The following is a 22,402-nucleotide window of genomic DNA, read 5'->3' on the forward strand; positions in this document are numbered from 1 at the left end:
GAGATATGAGTATGATTCGTTAAATATAATTTCAGCCAGAGATCAGCCCTAACTTGTATATCCGTGACCCACTACGGATTTTCATTCCACACAATTTCAATAGTATCTAACATCATGTGGTGGTGGTCGTATCGCCTCTTTTGTATCGGTCAATACTGCCATCGAATAGTTAGTATATCAACTAGGAAAGTAACGGCATTCACGCATTAATTTTTATTAAATGTTTGGATAAGTCGGGCTTATACAATTAAATTCCCTAAACTCTACAATGAATAGGTACCTATAAAATCAAATTTATTTATATATATAGTGCAGAGTGAGATTAAAAGTAACAGTCGCCACGGAGGCACCTGAAAGGTGTAATATTTGTGTAACTAAACAAATAAATTTATAGAGTATATATTATAAACAATAATTATAGGTTAATTAATAGGAGGTGAGATACTTATGATTTTAATAAAGGAAAGTGGGGGGGCCCCCTACGGGGCAGAAGAGACCGGCTCCATCCACACGCCAGGCCTCAAGTGGAAGACTTGCCAGCTAACTTGTTCCTTCCCCCTTGAAGATGGGATATGCAAAGTAGGATTGTGATATACACCATTTGAAGGTGGTATGGGATGAGTATTCTCTGCACCAACTGTATATAATGTTGATAGCTGCTATATTACTCGTGGAATTAAGGATTAGGTAGGTGTTAGTTAGAGCTAGGCTTTCTTATGATTATATGAATGTAAATAGAATTACTTATATAGCGAAATATTATAATTTCGCTATGTAAGTAATTCTATTAATGAGATATTAGAAGCGAGGACTATAAGTCCCAAATCTAAATAGAGATGTCTTGATGATCCACATAATGAATCAACCAGAGGATAATGTTTAATTTATAGAGGGACTGCACGTCCAGATATAGTAATCAGTAGAATTTGATTAATCACATAATGAAATAATCGAAAAGATATAGATAATTGTATTAGAGGTCTGTGACCTGGGTTATTGTGATATAGAAACAACCACTAGGTGGATAGTGGATATGATATGATGTCGATAAAATAAATTAAAAAAAGAAATTATAGAGGACTGTAGTCCGTAGAAAAGAGATGTAAAGGCCAAGGCCTGGTAATTATGAAAATGATTAGCCACAAGATGGACAGTCATAAGATAAATATATATTGATTGAGGACCGAAGCCCATAGATATAATTATATATATAAATAAACTAAAGGACTCTTAAAAGAGTCTTAATACAGTTAACTTGAGCAACACTGAAGTAATTGGTATTTGTTAATAAGGCCAAAAGACCTTAAAATAAACCTTTTGTTTGATTTAATTTACTTGAAATAAATATATTAATTAATAAAGAACCGAAGCTCAATAATAATTGATAGGAGAAATAAAGACATAATAATATTATGACTTGTATATACATATGGTTGCTTATGTATTTAAATATATTCAAAGAATCTTTTTTTTATATTTATATTTTAATTTTGATAATATATCGGCCACGTGAATCTCTAGTTGCCCAATGGGTGACTGATAGAAAATGCCTGGAAGTGTTAAGTCCACCATATACTCCTCGATTTGTATACAGTAGTACATTGAAGTTTTATTATATATATATATCACGTATTTAATTAGTAAATGATATAGTGATTTGATACTAAAAGAGTACGTCAACCCTACGTCTTATACCGTATCTTGAAAATCTCCATATTTATAATACGAATTGGACGCTGGACGAAGCACAGTGTACCGCATCATGGGTATCAGACAACTGATGTAAATACCTAGATAACACATACATAACGTACATAGAAACACCCAGACTGTACATACTCGCGAACACCAATACATGCGCCGTGCGAGGAATCGAACCCGCAACCATAGGTAACAACAAGGTTTACGCCAAACCACTACACTTCCGAAATCATCAAGTCTTATTATAACTCCCATATCTAACAATCAAACAAAGTCTAGATTATGGCCCCAAGTCAAACTAATATGTCACTGTGTATAACAAGCCTATTATGTACAATTATATATTTAAGTGAAACTAACACATCCCAAATATTATATTCTCAATATATTTTAGACCACTTTCATTTAAAGTAAAATAATTATCAAAACACTTACCGCTTTGCTTGACGGGAACAACTAATAAAATACCTGTTTCACTTATTGACCACTCCAGATAATAAACACTTGTAAAACCTGAATAAAATAATTTAATAACACTAACATGCACACAGTAACACAACAATAGAAAATAATAAAAATATCCACATATCGTAATTGATGAATATATCTACATAATAATTTACATGTAGCATACCAACATGAATTTGAACGGTCTCCTATAAGCTTACTTATAATTAATATTAATAAACCTGGACCACACAGCGTCACCCTACCCAAGGCAAGCGAAGCCGCATCATGGGTATCAGACAACTTATATAAATACCTTGAAACTTTTTTCTTTGTAACCACATACATAACATACATAGAAATACCCAGACTGTACAAACATACATACACGTGAACACTAATACATGCGCCGTACGAGGAATCGAACCCGCAACCATAGGAAACAAGTTCGCGCCAAACCACCACACCTCCGAAATCGTCAAGTCTTATTATAACTCCCATGTATAACAATCAAACAAAGTTTACATTATGGCCCCAAATCAAACTAATATATCACTATGTTTAATAAGTCTATTATGTACAATTATATATTTAGGTGAAACAAACACATCCTAAATATTATATTCTCAATATATTTTAGACCACTTCATTTAAAATAAAAGAATTATTAAATCACTTACCACTATGCTTGACGGGAACAACTTATCGACCACTCCAGGACTTATTTTTTTATTCTTTTCTTTTTTTATTTTTCTTTTTTTATTATTATTTTTTTTTTATTCTTTTTTCTTTTTTTTATCCTTTTTTCTTTTTTTATTCTTTTTTCTTTTTTTATACTTTTTTCTTTTCTTTATTCTTTTTTCTTTTCTTTATTCTTTTTTCTTTTTTTTATTCTTTTTTCTCATTTTTATTCTTTTTTCTTTTTTTTACTCTTTTTTCTTTTTTTTATTCTTTTTTCTTTTTTTTATTCTTTTTCTTTTTCATTTTTTATTCTTTTTTCTTTTTTTATTCTTTTTTCTTATTTTATTATTTTTTCTTTTTTTATTCTTTTTCTTTTTTTATTATTTTTTCTTTTATAATCTTTTTTCTTTTTATTATTCTTATTTCTTTTTTTATACTTTTTTTCTCTTTTTTTTAATTAAATACATAAATAATTTACATAGTAAAACACACAATTTATAGAAAAGGAAATAAATACTTGTAAAACACTAAAATGCACACAATAACACAACAATAGAGAATAATATAATTATCCACATGTAGTAATTGATGAATATATCTACATAATAATTTACATTCACACAGCGTCACCCTACCCAAGGCAAGCGAAGCCGTGTCATCGGTATAAGACAATTGACATAAATACCTAGAATCTTTTTTCTTTGTAACCACATACATAACATACATAGAAATACCCAGACCGTACAAACATACATACACGCGAACAGCAATACATGCGCCGTGCGAGGAATCGAACCCGCAACCATAGGAAACAAGTTCGCGCCAAACCACTACACCTCCGAAATCATCAAGTCTTATTATAACTCCCATGTATAACAATCAAACAAAGTTTAGATTATGGCCACAAGTCAAACTAATATATCACTATGTTTAATAAGCCTATTATGTATAATTATATATTTAGGTGAAACAAACACATCCTAAATATTATATTCTCAATATATTTTAGACCACTTTCATTTAAAGTAAAATAATTATCAAAACACTTACCGCTATGCTTGACGGGAACAACTAATAAAATACCTGTTTCACTTATTGACCACTCCAGGAAATAAACACTTGTAAAACCTGAATAAAATAATTTAATAACACTAACATGCACACAGTAACACAACAATAGAAAATAATAAAAATATCCACATGTAGTAATTGATGAATATATCTACATAATAATTTACATGCATACCAACATGAATTTGAACGGTCTCCTATAAGCTTACTTATTATTAATATTAATAAACCTGGACCACACAGCGTCACCCTACCCAAGGCAAGCGAAGCCGCGTCATGGGTATCAGACAACTTATATAAATACCTTGAAACTTTTTTCTTTGTAACCACATACATAACATACATAGAAATACCCAGACTGTACAAACATACATACACGCGAACACCAATACATGCGCCGTGCGAGGAATCGAACCCGCAACCATAGAAAACAAGTTCACGCCAAACCACTACACCTCCGAAATCATCAAGTCTTATTATAACTCCCATGTATAACAATCAAACAAAGTTTACATTATGGCCACGAGTCAAACTAATATATCACTATGTTTAATAAGTCTATTATTATGTACAATTATATATTTAGGTGAAACAAATACATCCTAAATATTATATTCTCAATATATTTAAAGTAAAAGAATGATTAAATCACTTACCACTATGCTTGACGGGAACAACTTATCGACCACTCCAGGACTTATTTTTTTATTCTCTTTTCTTTTTTCTTTTTTTTATTCTCTTTTCTTGTTTTTATTATTTTTTTCTTTTTTTTTTATTCTTTTTTCTTTTTTTTATTATTTTTTCTTTTTTTTATTATTTTTTCTTTTTTTTTATTCTTTTTTTTATTCTTTTTTCTTTTTTTTTATTCTTTTTTCTTTTTTTATTCTTTTTTCTTTTTTTATTATATTTTCTTTTTTTATTCTTTTTTCTTTTTTATTCTTTTTTCTTCTTTTATTCTTTTTTCTTTTTTATTCTTTTTTCTTTTTTTATTCTTTTTTCTTTTTTTATTATTTTTTCTTTTTTTATTATTTTTTCTTTTTTTATTCTTTTTTATTTTTCATTCTATTTTTATACTTTTTTTCTCTTTTTTTTTAATTAAATACATAAATAATTTACATAGTAAAACACACAATTTATAGAAAAGGAAATAAATACTTGTAAAACACTAAAATGCACACAATAACATAACAATAGAGAATAATATAATTATCCACATGTAGTAATTGATGAATCTATCTACATAATAATTTACATTCACACAGCATCACCCTACCCAAGGCAAGCGAAGCCGTGTCATAGACAATTGACATAAATACCTAGAATCTTTTTTCTTTGTACCCACATACATAACATACATAGAAATACCCAGACCGTACAAACATACATACACACGAACACCAATACATGCGCCGTGCGAGGAATCGAACCCGCAACCATAGGTAACAAGGTTTACGCCAAACCACTACACTTCCGAAATCATCAAGTCTTATTATAACTCCCATATCTAACAATCAAACAAAGTCTAGATTATGGCCCCAAGTCAAACTAATATGTCACTGTGTATAACAAGCCTATTATGTACAATTATATATTTAAGTGAAACTAACACATCCCAAATATTATATTCTCAATATATTTTAGACCACTTTCATTTAAAGTAAAATAATTATCAAAACACTTACCGCTATGCTTGACGGGAACAACTAATAAAATACCTGTTTCACTTATTGACCACTCCAGAAAATAAACACTTGTAAAACCTGAATAAAATAATTTAATAACACTAACATGCACGCAGTAACACAACAATAGAAAATAATAAAAATATCCACATATCGTAATTGATGAATATATCTACATAATAATTTACATGTAGCATACCAACATGAATTTGAACGGTCTCCTATAAGCTTACTTATAATTAATATTAATAAACCTGGACCACACAGCGTCACCCTACCCAAGGCAAGCGAAGCCGCATCATGGGTATCAGACAACTTATATAAATACCTTGAAACTTTTTTCTTTGTAACCACATACATAACATACATAAAAATACCCAGACTGTACAAACATACATACACGTGAACACTAATACATGCGCCGTGCGAGGAATCGAACCCGCAACCATAGGAAACAAGTTCGCGCACCTCCGAAATCGTCAAGTCTTATTATAACTCCCATGTATAACAATCAAACAAAGTTTACATTATGGCCCCAAGTCAAACTAATATATCACTATGTTTAACAAGCCTATTATGTACAATTATATATTTAGGTGAAACAAACACATCCTAAATATTATATTCTCAATATATTTAAAGTAAAAGAATTATTAAATCACTTACCACTATGCTTGACGGGAACAACTAATAAAAGAATTAAAAAATCACCTCTTTCTGTTTCTTCAGGTGATGGATTCTGTCAAAAAATGTTAAAATATGATTTTAATACTTAATTTGCAAATTTTGTCTTATTTTTATTATTGTTACAATAAATTTTTCTATCTGAAATATAAATAACCATTTGCCATGATTACACGAACTAATTTTTGTTAATTATTAAGTACTGATATAAACAGCTATCATTTGCTACCCATTTATAGTAACAGTTATTACTAAAAAGTAATAATAGTTATTACTAAATTAAAATAAATTTTACATTTTGTTTATATAATATACGCTAACATTCCTATGTAAAAAATATACTGTGTTTTTTTAATTTCTAATCAATTCCTACCAATAATAAAATAACTTATGCTTTTAAATACAATAATTACTAGAAATCTGATTCTCTAAATTTTAAGCTGTGGTATATAGCAACGCAACAAAGCCGAGGTACAGACAGTCGCGAATACTACAATACTGTTTTAAATGTGTTAACTACTCACACATACACACCTACCGAGTAGAATTTTGATTTGAGTTTCTAACGCATTTTCGGCTTCTATTTACAATTATTTTGTTTCTCAAATAATCAAGTTGTTGGTAATTTATTCAATGTTTAATTAACGAAATAAAGTCTTAAAACTTTGTTGAATTGTTTAAAATCAAATATAATTTTCGAACTAAATATTTTTAATATCCCTACATATATTATGTGAACAGCCACATGCTCACCTTTGTAGCTTGTGTCGTGATGTCGTCGTGATCGATCAGCGACCTCACCCGTTCGTTCGATGCGCATTAGCATCTTCTGCAGCCTTGATTTACTTCCTGTCCTTAGAGTGAAGCAGAGGCTAACCGATAGTGATCGGTTTACTGCTGGTATGAATATACCGTTCGTGGTATAAACGACGGCAACTCTGTAAATGTACATTATCCATCAATAGCCATGTTTCCTAAAAAAAATGTTTCGTAGAACACAATCACTATTATGAGAATCTTCTCAATAAGTCTTGAATCCTTAAGAGATCAAACACATATATTAGGATGGTAGGGGTAAAGTCGATTTTTTCAAAATATAATATATTTATTTAATCAAAGTCTGTATTATTGCTATTTATGCACTTTTATATGCCATATTGATCCTTTTACTAAAAAACTATTCGGACGGGAATCAATAAAATTTTTGAACGCGATTTAGACTGCCCCATCTGAGTTGAAATTTTTGCAAGAAGTCATCCAAATTTCGACAAAAATGGTATTATGTTGGTACAAGGTCCGGGAAGTACGGTGGATGTCTTAGACACCACAACACCAATTGAGCTGTTCTAATTTGGTAACTGTCTGTTGTGCAGTGATTGGTCTAGCGTTGTCCTGAAGAAGCAGTGACCTACGGCGATTGACCAGCCTCAGTTGTGTAGCAAGTAGCTTTACCATCATGGTCTACAATTGCTGGCAATACACATCCACCGTAATCGTCTGGCCAGATTTAAGAAAGCTGAAGTGAACAACACAGGCACTAGTCCGCCAAACGCTCACAAGTAACTTTTTTGTGTCATTTTTCGCTTAGAGCAGGATTTCGCTAGTTCGCCAAATCTCAGCCATTGCGATGAGCTTTTCCGATTATCGTACAAGATCTATCTGCTTTTCATCACAGGTAATGATTCGATTTAAAATCCTTTCATTATTATGCCAGGTGACAAATTTAATGCAGCAGTCTACGCGCGTTTGTCGATTTGCTCGAGCTTTTTCACCTTCCCAATTGGCTTCAATTAAAACTCTTTGGACTCCGGCTGCCCACGGGGCTTGTTTTGCAGGTAGAAATTTTCAGAACGAAAACGTTGGAACTAAAAAGTGACTGTTTTTTTTTGCGACACTACCACCATACACGTCATTAGTCCTTCGAGACGTTTCTGCAGTACTGATGCCACGGCGGAACTCGTACTTATAAATAGCGTGATATTTTAAGATTTCCATTTTGTAAACTAAAGATGGAAAAAACATATGGATTACGGTTTTCGAACAACAAAAGTAAATAGCTATACAAATTTGAAATTGGAATTCCTAACCAAAAAGGAGATATTTGAGATCAAAGTAGCCAGTACGACAATTTCATATGTTAAACACTTCTATTCTGTATCTCAACTATCATTGCAAGCTCCCAGGATCTTGAAGAAGTAGACCTAAACCTACCCTAACCTGAATGGATATGTTAAAGATCCACCCCACCCCCTTAAAATTGTGTACAATAATGACATCCATTAGGATGAGGTAAGAACTCACCTTTGTTTGCACGTGTCGTCGTATATTTCGATTCTCAGGTGTATCTGTTTTGTATTTTTTCACTGAAGTGTTTACAGTAAATCTAAGGCCTCCTCACAACTATGAGGATATGCGTGGTGCCATTGTGGGTGGTTGGCTTCCTTGAAAAATATAAACTATAACATAAACTAATTGTTACATATTTTGCGGAAAAGTAATGTTAAAAAATGACATCAATTAGGATGAAAGAACTCACCTTTGTTTGCACATGGAGTATTATAATTCGATTCTCAGGTATATCTGTTTTGTATTTCTTCAGTGAAGTGTTTGTAGTAAATCTAACACATCCTCACAACTATGAAGATGTGTGTGAATAGGTGGTCATGTGTGATGTTGGCTTCCTTAAAAAAAATATAACATAAACTAATTGTTACATATGTTGTGGAAAAGTAATGTTAAAAATTACATCAATAAGGATGAAGTTAGAACTCACCTTTGTTTGCCCATATCACAGCTGTGTAATTCGAACCGACCTGAACGAATTACTAATTCGAACGAATACACCTGGTATTTGTTTTGCATTCCTTCAGTGAAGTGCTTGTAGTAAATGTAACGCAATACTCCTCACAACTATGATGATATGCGTGGTATCACTGTGAGTGGTGTGTGTGCAAGTGAGATGTTTTTGAGCCTTGAAAAATAAAATATAGTCTAAACTAATTGTTTCACTAAAAATAAGTAATTTAAATTCACATTCAAATAAACTTACTGGAGTAATAAAATAGCCACATAATGAACTGGTACAGAAACATATGAGTAATTCTGTCCAACGTGCAACATTCATCGTATCATTAAAGTGATAATATTATTTGCCTTATCCCATTGATCTGAAGGTCGGCGGAACCATTCGCCTGCTCGATGTCAATCCTGTTTAGGAATAACTTACTTAATTACTTGGATGTAGGTTCTTCACAGAGACAAATAGTTATAATACATTTAAAAATAGAATAAGCTTTTTGTGTATTAACGAACCGTTAGAATTAGGAAGGCAAGAGTTGACCATTCTATTTAGATACAATAACTATATTTAAGATAATTTAGCAATACGGTATTTTTAAACAAAAGTTGAAAATATAATGTTCATAAAAACTAACACGTAATTGGAAATTTTAATTACTATCAAAGGACTATAATTTTTTATATTATTATATTATACTTACTTTCAGCTCCCATAATTTGGCCATAATGGATTTCTCCTTGAATTCTTCCGCCTTTTTCTTCACTTTCTTCCATTTTTCTTGGGTGTGGTCTCGAACACATTTACATCAAGAAGGGAAAAAGAAAACACAACACCGAAGGAAACAAAAAGACAGAAAAGACAAAAGAACAGAGAAAGAATAGCTCACATCAAAAGAAACAAAATAAAGTAAAAGGAGAGGAAGAAAACAAGAGGAAAAACAAACGAGCAGGGCAAGCCAGCGATTCCTCACATACCCAGAAGCATCGACTTTTGTCGAAGATTTAGGGAGCGAACTTTCCTTCTAAGATCGCGGCTCGTCCTACCCGTGTCCGATTATTAGCCAACCAAGTAAGAACAACTCTCAAGAGCTGTCATTAGTCGGTGCCCATGGTGCAATCCAAGTCATTACCTGACTGCCGAGTTCCACGTGGACGTATCCACGAGGAAAAGCAGCCCTGAAATGACGTAAGCCATTCCCAACACCACAACCTGTGCCTCTAGTGATAAAACTTTTCGTTTACATATTTGTTATTGCTACTATTTGTTGTTTTTAAAGAAACAGAAAAGTTTGTTTATTTCAAGTAACCTTAAAAAGGTAATAGCTATACCTGGAATTGTAGTCTTTCTCGCTAGAGGCACAGTAATTTATATATAAACTGTCACACATAAATTGACTAATCAAATAGCACTCTGTTTCCATTTCGACTTAATTATTTTTTTAAAATAGGCGTTCTTTGTTCAATCAAATAATATTTGTTCATACAGAACCTTTCGGCCCGTTATATGAATCATACTATTCTGTTACTTTGTACTTATGTGAATGTGTGAAAGTTTATGCAATCTTATTATTACAGCATTAGCCCACAAAATATATATTTTTGTATATTCTCTGTAGTGTTGTGTGTTGCATATAGTGTAAATAACAATAAAAACATTTGAATATATGGTACATTTGCAATTTACGCTTGCGTAGCATATAAAAACATCTGAATAAAAAGACACATTTGAATAAAGACACATTTGAATAAAGACACATTTGAATAAAAGACACATTTGAATAAAAGACACATTTGAATAAAAGACACATTTGAATAAAAGACACATTTGAATAAAAGACACATTTGAATAAAAGACACATTTGAATAAAAGACACATTTGAATAAAAGACACATTTGAATAATAATAATAGGAAGGTGATATATTTCATGTACATTATACAGATCATAATATAGCATAGCAATAATCATGTAAGACTGAATCCCTAATATCATTTCAAATTGGCTAATAAAAACATCATGCTTTAGCCATTTTTTGATTTTATCCAGACGTTCCAAACAATAGTCATTATAGATAAATGGTAATACTTGGCATTTTGAGGGGTACCAGTTGCATCGGATGACCTGCTTTAACCCATGTCCTTTATATACTGCATATCGCAAGTACCCTGATATCCATAACAAACAGACAAACATCAATATTAAAAAAATCCCTAATTTGTTTTCAAATGCCATTACTATCTTCCATGCCGAGCCATCAAATTATCTCTACGTAATTGTAAAAATATTTTAATTATGTATAGGATAAGTAAGTCGTCCACTTTTACTAACGGCTGATCTCCGCCATAGGTTCCTCATCCTTTTGTCCCATGGTGCGATGCTGCCGGCGCCAAGTTTTCCACGAATGTTGCCAAAATAGCGCAGATATCTTACAACAAAAAACGTTAAGTTCTTTGAGGGGCTGAAATTCTTAGGCTCAAGTCGACGGAGGAAATATTTACTTTTTAACCAACTCAACATTTCAATATAGAAATTATATTTTATTAACAACACTAGCTTTCTAGCTTCTGTAGTAAGTAAGTCTCACTGGGATCCTCTGATCATTGTCTGATACGGAGCGAAGTGCCTTTCACGCATACTTCTTTGCCGCAATCTACTGGTCGACGTCGTGTTTGGCATTTTAAGTTGGCAGATTGGGATGAGATGCGAAGTTTTTTTGCATCTTACCCATGGGGGCGAGTTTGCTTCGCACTGGACAATCCTGATGTAATAGCTGAATCTGTCACCGAGGTTCGATTCTGTCGAATTCCCAGGTACCTGTCGGTGGTAGATCTCAGTCCTGGTATAGCGGATCCTGTAGATCGGCGTCTCGCCATAAGCAGAAATGCTTCCGTGACTGGATTGCAGCTGTGAAGTCGAGTGATCCAGAAAACAGTGCCCTTAAAAGGAAGTATAACTCCGCTTCCAGGTCCTTCAAAAGTGTTATAGCCCCAGCAAATTCGAAGCACATCAGCAGAATTGGTAGGAGACTGAACAGTCTTCCATCCCGGGTTTTTTGGTCTCTTGCCAAAATTGCTCAGGGAAATTTCTGTCAGCCATCTTTTCCACCACTGCGCAGAGCGGATAACTCGCTGGCCAAATATGCCAAAGAGAAGTCCGATCTCCTTGGCTTTCTTTTTGCATCCAACCACTAGACGATACCGCAATCACCGCCGGTCATCTCGCGGTGTGAGATTTTATGCCTGAGGTAAAATTTACCCAAAAGCTGATACGTAAGTCTCTTTTCTCCCTAGACAACCATAAGTCGAGTGGGCCTGACGGTTTTTCCGCTATTGTGCTCGGGACGTGTGCACCTGAGTTGGCTCCGGTAGTAACGCGAATTTTTGGTACTGCTACTCTACAGATGTAGTCCCGAAACTTTGTAAGACGGCTTTGGTTCACCCGATCTCTAAGAAAGGGAGATCTCAGATCCAGCTAACTATAGGCCCATAGCCATAACCTCCTTATTCTCAAAGGCCATGGAGTCGATTGTTAACCGTCAACTCCTCAACTCCGTATGCCGGATCGAATTCAGTCCACCACGACTCCGACGGCGGTGGCTCACTATATAGCGGGCCCCATCTCTGTGGATTCCCTATGGAACCTACCACTTCCCCCGTCTTCCCTGGGAACTGCGTGCGGGGTCAACTCTTACGATCCCAAGAAGTGAACCAGTGGATTTCTGATTGTCAGTATGGCTTTCGCCAGGGTCGCTCAGCTGGTAATCTTCCAGTGTATATGACACATCGATGGGAAGTGGCTATTGAGAGTAAGAGGTTATCTATCAGTTAGTCTGGATATTGCGAAGGCCTTTGATCGGGTTTGGCTCAAAGCTCTTCTTTCAAAGCTTTCAAAGCCATCCTTTGGGTTGAATGCGAAGTTATACAAATGGGTCGCCAGCTTTCTAGCTGATCAGAGCAGAGCAGATCAAGATCGTTGTCGATGGTCCGATTCACATTTTGTGAATGCTAGTGTTCCTCAGGGCTGTGTGCTATCTTCGCCTCCGTTCCTTCTGCATATCAATGACATATTATAAATCAACAACATTCATTGCTATGCAGATGACAGTACTGGAGATACTTTGTACAGCGACCATGCTAATATGTCGAAGGCAAAAGTTATAGAGTACCGGAACAAACTTGTGTCTGCAATTGAAACTTCACTCCATCAAGTTTCTCTTTCGGGTCAGTCGACCATTGGTGTTGAGGTTTTATGTACAATTCTTTTTTATGTCAATATTTTAAAAAGAGAGAATGTTGTATTTTTTTGTGTCAAATTAGATATTTAGAAATTTTTGCAATAAATATACTTTTTCTATTCAGCTTTTCTATTAGTATTTTCTTTTCCTAAAACGAGCCATCCACATACTGGCGACCGTGACAGGACGGTATACTGGTATTTAAAATGGAAAAGATTAAGGCAGAGAGGACATTAGCGCGTCATAGGTTCTCATTGTGTGCTCAAAAGTTGGAAGGGCTATTGGAGAGCAACGACGAATTTATCCCAGCCGAGTTTGAGAAGCTAAATAAATTATTCGACATACACTGACGCAGAATAAAATTGTTAGTGTATGGCTCGATGATGATAACCGTGATGAAGAACAATTCAATAAAGACATCGATGAAGCGGATATCTATGACTCACGTTACTATATGTTGAAGCAAAAGGCAAGTAAATTTTCTATTTCTCCACCGAAGTCAGCTGTCAATGAAATAGAAGAAAGTCAGTTGTCGTCAAAAACAAATGGCAATAGACACTTTCACCTTCCAAAGCTTGAACTTCCGAGGTACAATGGGGAGATCAGGAATTGGTTGAGGTTCTGGTCCCAGTTCAAATGGATACACCTTGATAACCAGATTGATAATGATGACAAATTCCACTACCTGCTTCAATGCATGGAAACAGGGTCAGTAGCGAGAGAATTCTTAGAAAGTTTTCCACCATCAGGCGAGAATTATAATGTAGCCATAGAACAACTTAAGTATCGGTTTGCCAAAGATGAAATGATAATAGAATACTATGTGAGAGAGTTACTTAATCTGGTTCTAGCACAGGCAAAAGGTGTACAGAAGGGGTCAATTCGTACATTATATGACGCTCTGACGACACAAATTTTGGCACTCGAATCTATGGGAGTAACCCAGGAGAAGTACTCATCTTTTTTATTACCATTGGTGGAATCCTCATTACCTGAAGATATATTGAAAGCTTGGAATAGGTCACATATTAATGAACGAAATAATGAAAATATTAGGCCATTATCCAGGCTTCTGAACTTTGTCAAGTCGGAGGTTGAATCTGATGAAAGGATACGTTTGTCTCGTTTTAAAACATCTAATAATTATATGGGACAGGATATTTCTATGTCTTCTGCTGCATGTTTGAATATGACAAATAGTAAGGATAAAAAGAAAAGATCTCCTGATAGGAATCACTTTGAGCGTAAAGAAAAGATATGTGTGTGGTGCGATAAGAATTCACATGCCAGTTCAGAATGTGCTACTGCTATTTGTAAAAACTTGGATAAGCGGAAGGAATACTTAAGACTGAATGCGTGTTACATATGTCTTAACATTGGACATTCTGCAAAAAGGTGTAGAAAGTACCCGAAATGTGTTGTATGTACGAAGAGACATTTTCCTATAATGTGCAGTGATTTCAATAAGCCTAATGTGGAAACAAGCACCGCCGGCACGTCACAAGAGTCTCAACCAGGGTGGTATTCCTAATAAAACAGTTTTATTGCAGACTTTGAAAGCAAAAATATGTAACGGAAATGAGAATATTACAGTCAGAGTTCTTTTAGACAGTGGTGCTCAACAAACATTCGTCACTAAGGATGTGGCTTATAAATTAAAACTAAAGGCATGTGACATACAAGAAATGAGTCAAAACTTGTTTGGTGGAACTATTACTCAAAAACAAATGCATAAAATTTACAATTTAACTGTCAAAAATAGTAGTAACATACCTATGATAAAAAAGGGAAATGATATTTTGTCTGTTTTAAAATAAAAAGGTGTTTTTATTTCAGATCCTATAGATGATGTTTCTAAAATAGATTTATTAATAGTTTCTGATTTTTAGGTACCTTGTTAACCGGACGATCAGTGCAGGTAGACGACTATCTCTTCGCAACTGAAACGAAACTTAGGTGGACTATACAAGGCCCCGCGTGTGGTGTGTATTGCTCTTCGTATTCGACTTCTTCTTCAGTATTTGTAAGTGCTCTTACTTGTTCGTTTAATATAGAGGACTTTTGGAATAGAAATAGAAATAGAAATAGAAATAATCTTTATTCAAATAAACTCATTACAAGCACTTTTGAATAGTCATATTTTGATTCTACCACTCATTCGGAATGCAGATTCATCACAAGAAGAATGAGCAAGAAACTTGTGTGTTGCTCTTTTTGATAGATGTTTTTTTTATATAAATAATTACAGTGTAACAAGTAAGAGGCATGCGACAATCAACATAGAAATCGCTACGCACTCATTATTAGTGTAATCAGATAATATTGTCAGTGCTATGTATTTAAAATTTTTCTACAAAAACATTATTATCGTTAACGAATTCTTCAATTTTATAGTAAGCTTTTTTGCAAAGGAAGTGTTTTATTCGACATTTAAATCTTTTTTCTGGCAGATTTATAACAGACTCTGGTATTTTATTGTAAAACCTTACGCAATTGCCATAAAACGAATTACTAACTTTAGCCAAACGACATTTAGGTAAAATCAGTTTGTTATTGTTACGTAAGCTTTTATTAGTGCAATCACTAACTCTTTTGAAACTGTCTATATTCTTCCTGGCATACATGATGTTTTCATAAATATATTGAGAAGCAACGGTGAGGATATTTGATTCCTTAAAGCACTCTCGCAAGGGATTTTTTGATTTGGAAGTTAGAAACGTTAGGTATTATAGATAATGCACAAACCAAAACGGTAACAAGACGCGAGGAGGAAGTAGGGAATTTTTTCAGGGACACCATATGTATAAACGAAGAGAATAGATATGAAGTTAGATTACCATGGAAGGAGACTGGGGATATTTTATCACCTAATTATGAGGTGGCTCTAAAACGGCTGAACACGACGACTGTAAAACTTAACAAAATAGGTTTATTATTAGAGTATGACCAAGTTTTTAATGAGTGGTTAGAAAGCGGTATAATAGAAATTGTAGAGAATGATGACACTCAATACGGTCACTATTTACCACATCATGCTGTGGTTAAGGATAGCAGTCTTACAACCAAAATAAGGCCAGTTTTCGATGCTTCTGCTTCTACTAAGAAAGGTGTCGGTCTCAACACGTGTCTTGAAAAGGGTTCTAATCTAATTGAAGATATACTTCGCTTATTAATACAGTTTAGAAAAGGTGCGATAGGTATAACGTCAGATATCAAAAAGGCCTTCTTACAAATTAGCCTTCATCCTGAAGATTGAGAGTACCTGAAGTTTTTATGGTGGAAAGACGTTAACACGTGATACAAAACGATATAGACCATAAGGAAATATTGGTTTAATTCAACTAAAATGCTAGTAAGATATACATGTTGAAATGTTACAATATGACAAGACAATAAAAAAACAAATCATAGTATTATAAAGAGTTTCTATACTACCACATTCACCCATCCTTATGATTCATAATCATTTAAGTAAACAGGGGGCCTTCTTTCACGAACAGGCTGTTGGGGCGAATGAACTAATTCTGAACCGGAATTATCAGCATTTAAATTTTCATTCTCAGATGCTGTCTGGTAGATCTCGGCATCTGTATCAGAAGAGTTATGAATGGAGTTATACGTTTCATCTTCAGTGACTACTTCTTCAATTTGCCTATTAATTGGCGCTAGATGTCGGTTTGATACTGTATCCTCTCTCCCATCAGCAAAGCGTATTATAGAATAGTTTGGGTTTGATTCCAGCAGTTCCACTTCTTCCACTAAAGGATCATATTTACTTTTTCTTACATTTTTTTTTAATAGTACTGGGCCCGGAATCATTAACCAAGAAGGTAAAGAAACTCCATTACCAGATCGTCTCGGGAAACAGAACATCTTCTCATGTGGTGTAGCATTAGTAGCTGTGCATAATAACGATCGAATTGAGTGCAGCGCTAAAGGCAAGACATCTTCCCAATACCGAATATCTAGGTTTTTGGAACGTAAGGATAATTGTATAGTTCTCCACAGAGTTCCATTCAGTCTTTCGACCTGGCCATTTCCTTCTGGATTATAAGGCGTAGTCCTGCTGCATGCAATATCATTCCTTATTAGGAAATCTTTAAATTCTTGTGACATAAATCCAGTTCCACGGTCTGAATGTACATAGAGAGGAGTTCCAAAAGTAAAGAAAAGATGCTTTAAACTTGCTATTATAGTAGCGGATGATACATCTTTGCAGGGGTAGGCAAAGGGAAATCGAGAAAATTCATCAACAACAGTTAAAATGTATTTATTTTCGGAATTTGAAGGCAACGGCCCTTTGAAGTCTAAACTAAGTCTTTCAAATGGGGACGTCGCTTTAATAAGTCGTCCTTTACTGTTTGCAAATCTTGGCTTTATCTCTGAACAAATAGGACAACTTGCAGTCATATTCTTAATTTCAGTAATCGAATACGGTAAATTCTTAGACCGCACCCAATGAGCCATTCTTGTGATTCCTGGATGGCTTAATGTATTATGAAGCTCATATAAATTTTTGCGTGAAAACATATTAGCACAAACTCTTGACAATGTATCAGATACAATATTTTGTTTACCCGGTCGATATATAATATCAAACTTGAAACAAGATAATTCAAGCCTCCATCTCTCTATTTTCTCGTTCTTAATTTTACTTGAATGTTTTTGATTGAACATGAAGGAAACCGATTGTTGATCCGTTATTAAAAGAAAATGTTTTCCAATTAAATAGTGACGCCATCTACGTAGGCTTTCAACAATTGCCGACGCTTCTTTCTCTATTGAAGAATGGTTTCTTTCGGACTCTGTCAATGAGCGAGAGAAAAATGCTACCGGGCGACTATTTTGTGAAAGTGTTGCTGCTAAGGCATGTTCAGAAGCATCAGTCTCTACAGTAAACATTTGTGTGTCGTCAATAGCAATTAAAGCAGCGTTTGCAATATCTTTCTTAAGACTCTCAAAGGATATTTCTGCATCACGTGATAATGGAAATGAATTATTAGTCGCTAAATTGCTTATTTTCTCTGAATAGTTATTTATCCATTTAGAATAATGTGCAAACATACCTAATACTCTCTTTAGAGAATTTATATCTGTAGGTGCAGGCATGGAGAGTAAAGGTTTAAGACGCTCTTTATCAGGTCTTAAAACATTGTTCTCTATAGTATAACCTAATATATTAATAGTCTCAGAACCAAAATTACATTTGTCTTTGTTTAGAGTAATTTTATACTTTGCTACAGTTGCCATAAATTTTGCTAGATTAGCATCATGAGTAAGCTTATCCTTACCACAAACAGTAACGTCATCTAAATATGCATAAGTGTCAGTAAGATTTTCGTTAGATATGATAAATTGCATCGTTCTTTGAAATGCTGATACTCCATTTGTTACTCCAAACGGTATACGTGTAAATTGAAATAGATTACCGCATGCTTCAAATGCTGTATAAGGTCGTTCTCTCTGTTGAATTGGTACTTGATGGTAGGCACTTTTGAGATCAATTTGGCTAAAATATTTATTCCGCGCAATTTTTGATATAAGTACTTCAATATTAGGTAAAGGATATGCATCAAGTTCTGTAAATTTATTTATAGTTTGAGAATAATCAATAACGAGACGTTTACGATGGATACCACCGCCAGTTACTAGAACTTGTGCCCGCCAAGGTGATATACTTGGCTCAATGATTCCATCTTTTAATAGTTTTTCAACTTCTTCTTTAATAAATTGTTGATCACCCTCGCTGTAACGTCTTGATTTTATTGCTACGGGTTTGACATTAGGAGATAAATTTGAAAATAATGTAGCATGAGGTAAGTTAGCAGCCATGACATTACATATCTTCAAAGGATCTCGGGGACCACCAAACTTCAGTTCTAAGGAGTGATGAGCTTTAAGTAAGTCATGACCTAGTATAATATCAGCGCATAAATTACGTACAACTAATAATTTGACATTGTCGTACGAATGATTATTCAATTGTAAAGTTGCATTGCAGTAACAGTTGACTGGTGATGTATGATTAAGTGAAGCTAAAGTTATAATTTGTTGACAATGTTTCTGTTTAAGTTTCAATAAGTGCGCTAATTCTTCATTTACAAAGTTTAATGAGCTTCCAGTATCGATAAGGGCTTCAGCATAATACTTATTAATGGTGATAGGTACAGTTGCTTTATGTAAACTAGGTAAAGAAGCTGCAGATATAGCTGCAACCTCTGCAGAGTTACTATTATTAGTCTCATTTACTATGACAGCATTCATAGTTTGTTTGCTTCGACAAACATTAGCAAAATGTCCCTTTTTAAAACAAATTTGACAAGTGCTATTTAAAGCTGGACATCTTATCCGCTGATGAATTACATTACTACCACAAAAGAAACATCTTCTTTTATTTGTTGTGGCAGCTATAACGGTTTCTGCTATATTATCTCCTGATATGGATGTAGACGCTTCATTATCGTAAGAAGACAAAGTTTTGGTTTTTTTATTTTGTGAATCAGATAAGGTAGATATGGAATCAACTGCGTTAAGCGGTATGTTATCATTGAAAGATCGAGAATTTGTTTCTGCCATTTCTAGTGAAAGTGCTTGGTTAAATGCTTGATCAAGTGACAGTTCCAGATTTTCTAGCAAACGTTGGCGTATTTTGTGTGAAGAAATACCAGCAATAAATGCGTCCCTGATATATTCTGATCGATATTGTTCTGCTTTGACATCCTTGAAAGAGCATTTTTGAGCAAGTAATTTAAGTTGACGTAAGTATTGATCTATAGATTCATCACTACGTTGCTTTCGAGTGCCAAGAATATGACGTGCATGTATTTCATTTTTCTGTTTAATATAGATTCCATTCAAAATTAAAATAGCCGATTCATAATCAATACATTCTTTTATGTTTACATACACACTGGGAGATAAGTGATTAATTAAAATTTTTAGTTTATGTTCATCAGTAAACTCACCATTATTTTCTGATAGGAAATTGTTAAATGTATATAGCCAATGCGTCCATTCAATATCGGCATCAGTAGAACTCGGGTCTAACTCAAATCTTTCCGGACGTAGATATCGTGCTAAACTTGTAGAAGCCGGCCCTGGCATCGACATTATATCTGCTTCAATCTTTTTACTGCGACTTTTTCTTGACATTGTTAATTGTATTTTATTAGTTGAATTAATTGATACAAAACGATATAGACCATAAGGAAATATTGGTTTAATTCAACTAAAATGCTAGTAAGATATACATGTTGAAATGTTACAATATGACAAGACAATAAAAAAACAAATCATAGTATTATAAAGAGTTTCTATACTACCACAACACGTCTGATAAAAAACTTAAGGTTTATCGTCATAGGCGAGTAGTTTTCGGAGTAACTACAAGTCCGTACCTTTTAGCTGCAACCATATTATATCATCTTGATAAATATGACAATATCACAGCTAAACAATTGAAAACAAGTTTCTATGTAGATAATTGTATAGTTAGTGTTAATACTGAGAGTTAGATGATGGAATTTATTTCAAATTCCAAGGCTATTATGAATGAAGGCAAGTTCGAATTACGATGTTGGGTAACGGGACCTATTATTGCGGATGAAGAGGTAACGAAAACATCAGTTCTTGGTCTTATGTGGTAGGATACCACATAATACCAAGAACTGATGTTTTCGTGCATGCATGATGCATGATGAATTGGCCTAAAAATACATTTCAAAAATATTTTGGGGACAAAGATTACAAAAAGGACCTTATCATTAGCACAAAGTATTTATGATCCAATAGGGTTTTCGTGTCCTACGACTTTAATCCCCAAATTATTGATACAAAAATGCTGGGAGAAAAATATTGACTGGTATATTGAACTTCCAAAGGATATTGAAAGGGGAGTCCATGACTGGTTACAGAATATAGATATCCTAGAACAATGTAGGATACCAAGACGTTTAAGTCAAAGTTTAATTGAAATCAGTGACAATTCACTATATATATTTTGTGATGCAAGCCAAACCGCGTACGCTAGTTGTATATTTTTGCGATCTGAATATAATGGTGTCATTACAGTACGATTTGTAATAGCGAAAACGAGAGTTGCTCCAACAAAACCTATAACTGTGCCTAGGCTCGAATTGATTGCAGCATTAATGGGAACTAGGCTAGCTGTTACAGCTAAAGTAGGTTTACAGCTTGAAAACTGTCCAGAATATTATTGGACTGATTCGAGTATAGTTATCGCTTGGATACGGAGACAGACAGGGTTAAGCGTTTTTGTTCATAACAGAGGAATGAAATTGTTAGTAAAACAGATGTCAATGACTGGCACCATATATCTGGAGATTTAAATCCTGCTGATTTACCTACTCGAGGATGTAACCCAAAACAATTAGTCAAAAGTAAATGGTGGGAAGGTCCTGATTGGCTTAAGAAACCTTCTAGAGAATGGCCTATTTCAGAAGCTGTGCCAAATAAAGAATTACGAAACGTTAATACTTGTACTATGCTTACTGTATTTTCTAATATATTACTTTATTTTTCTAAATATTCAAAGATTGTTTGAATGGTCAGCTGGTGCTTAAGATTTTATAAAAATAGTAGTAAAGTAAATAATAGAAAAGACCAAGGTGATATATCAGTTACTGAATATATTAAAGCTGAAAAGGTTATACTGGCCAAAGTTTTAATAATACAAATTTGAATCTTAAATTACATACATTTAAGGATGACAATGATCTAATAAGGATCAAGACTCGACTTACATTGTCGAACGAGACAGAGAATTTTCGTACACCAATCCTGTTGCCAAGCAACAATGTGATTGTTATGAGACTTGTCATTGAAACACACGTAACAAATTTACATTGTGGTTCTCAAACATTAATAAGTATTCTTTGCGAAAATTATTGGATTGTATGAATCAGAAGAATTGCGAATAAAATTGTACGAGAATGTGTTATTTGCAAACGTTATTCTGCGAAAGCTGGATTTACACCACCAGCTCCACTTCCTATTAATAGAATAACATGTGGTTCTCCGTTTGAAGTAACAGGTACAGATTTTGCGGGACCATTATTACTGAAGTCGGCGAGGACGGACTTAT

The 22,402-nt window shown here is 33.9% G+C and overlaps 1 protein-coding gene and 2 long non-coding RNA genes across 5 annotated transcripts; all 3 read right to left on the reverse strand.

Annotated features, from left to right (window-relative positions):
* Positions 1–5,203: 5,203 nt before the first annotated feature.
* On the reverse strand, positions 5,204–9,076 carry LOC131849177 (uncharacterized). 3 transcript variants are annotated; one of them, XR_009357783.1, is made up of 6 exons: positions 9,040–9,076; positions 8,803–8,947; positions 8,568–8,707; positions 7,020–7,204; positions 6,249–6,321; positions 5,204–5,660 (listed from the first exon to the last, which is right to left on the reverse strand). It is a non-coding gene; the product is annotated as an uncharacterized LOC131849177 (long non-coding RNA). The 3 variants fall into 3 exon arrangements; XR_009357782.1 differs by lacking the exon at positions 5,204–5,660 and having other exon boundaries at positions 6,052–6,321; positions 8,803–8,943; XR_009357781.1 differs by lacking the exon at positions 5,204–5,660 and having other exon boundaries at positions 6,052–6,321.
* A 43-nt stretch (positions 9,077–9,119) lies between these two features.
* On the reverse strand, positions 9,120–11,775 carry LOC131849178 (uncharacterized). Its single transcript, XR_009357784.1, has 3 exons — positions 9,767–11,775; positions 9,316–9,473; positions 9,120–9,237 (listed from the first exon to the last, which is right to left on the reverse strand). It is a non-coding gene; the product is annotated as an uncharacterized LOC131849178 (long non-coding RNA).
* A 4,974-nt stretch (positions 11,776–16,749) lies between these two features.
* Positions 16,750–20,597, reverse strand: LOC131849126 (uncharacterized). Its single transcript, XM_059199119.1, has 2 exons — positions 20,265–20,597; positions 16,750–20,133 (listed from the first exon to the last, which is right to left on the reverse strand). Exons 1-2 carry the CDS (start codon positions 20,325–20,327, stop codon positions 16,750–16,752), a joined length of 3,447 nt encoding a protein of 1,148 aa, XP_059055102.1. The 5' UTR covers positions 20,328–20,597.
* Positions 20,598–22,402: the final 1,805 nt, after the last annotated feature.

The sequence above is a fragment of the Achroia grisella genome, unplaced genomic scaffold, assembly GCF_030625045.1.
Source record: "Achroia grisella isolate CSIRO2021 unplaced genomic scaffold, CSIRO_AGI_Agris_v1 utg640, whole genome shotgun sequence".
NCBI lineage: Eukaryota > Metazoa > Arthropoda > Insecta > Lepidoptera > Pyralidae > Achroia > Achroia grisella.

Excerpts from the sequence above, each read along its gene's own strand:
- LOC131849126 (XM_059199119.1), bottom strand. The coding sequence starts at position 20,327 with ATGCCGATATTGAATGGACGCATTGGCTATATACATTTAACAATTTCC. Across the intron at positions 20,134-20,264 it reads TTTCCTATCAGAAAATAATG|AAAAATGAAATACATGCACG; the intron begins GTGAGTTTACTG and ends TATATTAAACAG.